This window comes from Anolis carolinensis, unplaced genomic scaffold, assembly GCF_035594765.1.
Source record: "Anolis carolinensis isolate JA03-04 unplaced genomic scaffold, rAnoCar3.1.pri scaffold_24, whole genome shotgun sequence".
Classification (NCBI taxonomy): domain Eukaryota; kingdom Metazoa; phylum Chordata; class Lepidosauria; order Squamata; family Dactyloidae; genus Anolis; species Anolis carolinensis.
This window is the reverse complement of record NW_026943833.1, coordinates 527,221-529,720: the sequence shown is the minus strand read 5'-3', so window position 1 is coordinate 529,720 and position 2,500 is coordinate 527,221. Positions and strand designations below refer to the sequence as shown.

General features: G+C 10.4%; 1 protein-coding gene across 1 annotated transcript in view; it reads right to left on the bottom strand.

Moving 5' to 3' along the window:
* The window catches only part of crybb3 (crystallin beta B3), a 27,433-nt gene that overhangs the window by 24,386 nt on the left and 547 nt on the right, over window positions 1-2,500 (bottom strand). The window contains exon 2 of the mRNA XM_062966570.1: window positions 43-122. Coding sequence (XP_062822640.1) covers window positions 43-117 — 75 coding nt within the window. The 5' untranslated portion in view covers window positions 118-122. The remainder of the gene's footprint in view (window positions 1-42; window positions 123-2,500) is intronic.

Sequence of the window (2,500 nt, the reverse complement as noted above, 5' to 3'; positions counted from 1 at the left end):
AATAATAATAATAATAATAATAATAACAATAATAATAAATACCTTATAATTGGGCCCTGTCTCATCTGGACTCTCCGGAGTCGCCATTTCTTCTGGAGGACTGTATTGCTCTGTCATTATTCCTATAATAATAATAATAATAATAATAACAACAACAACAACAACAATATATTTTTAAAAATTATTTTTATAAATATAATATTCCTACATAAATATAATTTAAATTTATTTTAATAATTATAATAATTTTATTATTAATAATTTATTATTATAAATTATTGTATAAAGTTATATATTTTAATTATATATTATTATAGATGTATTATATAATTTTGTAAAATTATATAATACATCTAGATATTTCTAAATAGTTTTATAAATATAATATCCATTTACGTATATGTATTGAAATTATTTTATAAATATAATATTCCTATATAAATATAATTTAAATTTATTTTTAATAATAAATATAATAATAATTTTTATTATTATTATAAATTATTATTATATATAATTATATGTATTGATATTTATAAATATAAATATAATATTCCTACATAAATATAATTTAAATTTATTTTAATAATTATAATAAATTATTATATAAAATTATATAATTTAATTATATATTATTATAGATGTATTATATAATTTTGTAAAATTATATAATACATCTAGATATTTCTAAATAGTTTTTAAAAATATAATATCCATATACGTATATGTATTGAAATTATTTTATAAATATAATATTCCTACATAAATATAATTTCAATTTATTTTAATAATTATAATAATAAATAAATAAATTATGACTAAATAAATTGGAAAAAATAAAATATCCAGATGAATAATATAAAAAAAATAAATACTAAATATATATATATTTTTAATCGCTATAATATTCCCATAAACACGGGTCCGGCATCCGTCCTCCTGCAAAATCAATATTTTAATTTATTGATTGATTTCCTTATCAATAAATGAATTATAAATAAATAAATTATGACTAAATAATATAAATAATATAATATATATAAATATAATATAATATAAATAACATTATATTATTATATTATTTATATTATTTAGTCATAATTTATTTATAATTTATTTATTGATAAACTAAGTTTATTTAGAACATAAACTAAATAATATAAATAATATAATATATATAAATATAATATAATATAAATAACAATAAATAATATAAATAATATATAAATATAATATAATATAATATAAATAACAATAAATAATATAAATAATATATAAATATAATATAATATAAACAATATAATATATATAAATATAATATAAATATAATATTTATATATATTATATTATTTACATTATTTAATGTTATTTATATTATATTATATTTATATATATTATATTATTTATATTATTTAGTCATAATTTCTTTCTTTATAATTTATTTATTGATAAACTAAGTTTATTTAGAACATAAACTAAATAATATAAATAATATAATATATATAAATATAATATAATATAAATAAAAATAAATAATATAAATAATATATATCAATACAATATAATATAAATAATATAATATATATAAATATAATATAAATATAATATTTATATATATTATATTATTTAATGTTATTTATATTATATTATATTTATATATATTATATTATTTATATTATTTAGTCATAATTTCTTTCTTTATAATTTATTTATTGATAAACTAAGTTTATTTATAACATAAACTAAATAATATAAATAATATAATATATATAAATATAATATAATATAAATATAAAATAACAATATAAACTAAATAATATAAATAATATAATATATATAAATAATAATATAAATAATATAAACTAAATAATATAAAAAATAAATAGTAAATATATATTTTTTAATCACTATAATATTCCGATAAACATGGGTCCGGCATCTTGATTTCTTTATCAATAAATATAATATTTTTTAATCAATAAAAATAAATATAATATAAGCTAAATAATATTGATTTCTTTATCAATAAATAAATTATGACTAAACAATATAAATAATATAATATATATAAATATAATATAATATAAATAATATAAAAAATAAATAGTAAATATATATTTTTAATCGCTATAATATTCCGATAAACATGGGTCCGGCATCTTGATTTCTTTATCAATAAATATAATATTTTTTAATCAATAAAAATAAATATAATATAAGCTAAATAATATTGATTTCTTTATCAATAAATAAATTATGACTAAACAATATAAATAATATAATATATATAAATATAATATAATATAAATAATATAAAAAATAAATAGTAAATATATATTTTTAATCGCTATAATATTCCGATAAACATGGGTCCGGCATCTTGATTTCTTTATCAATAAATATAATATTTTTTAATCAATAAAAATAAATATAATATAAGCTAAATAATATTGATTTCTTTATCAATAAATAAATTATGACTAAACAATATAAATAATAT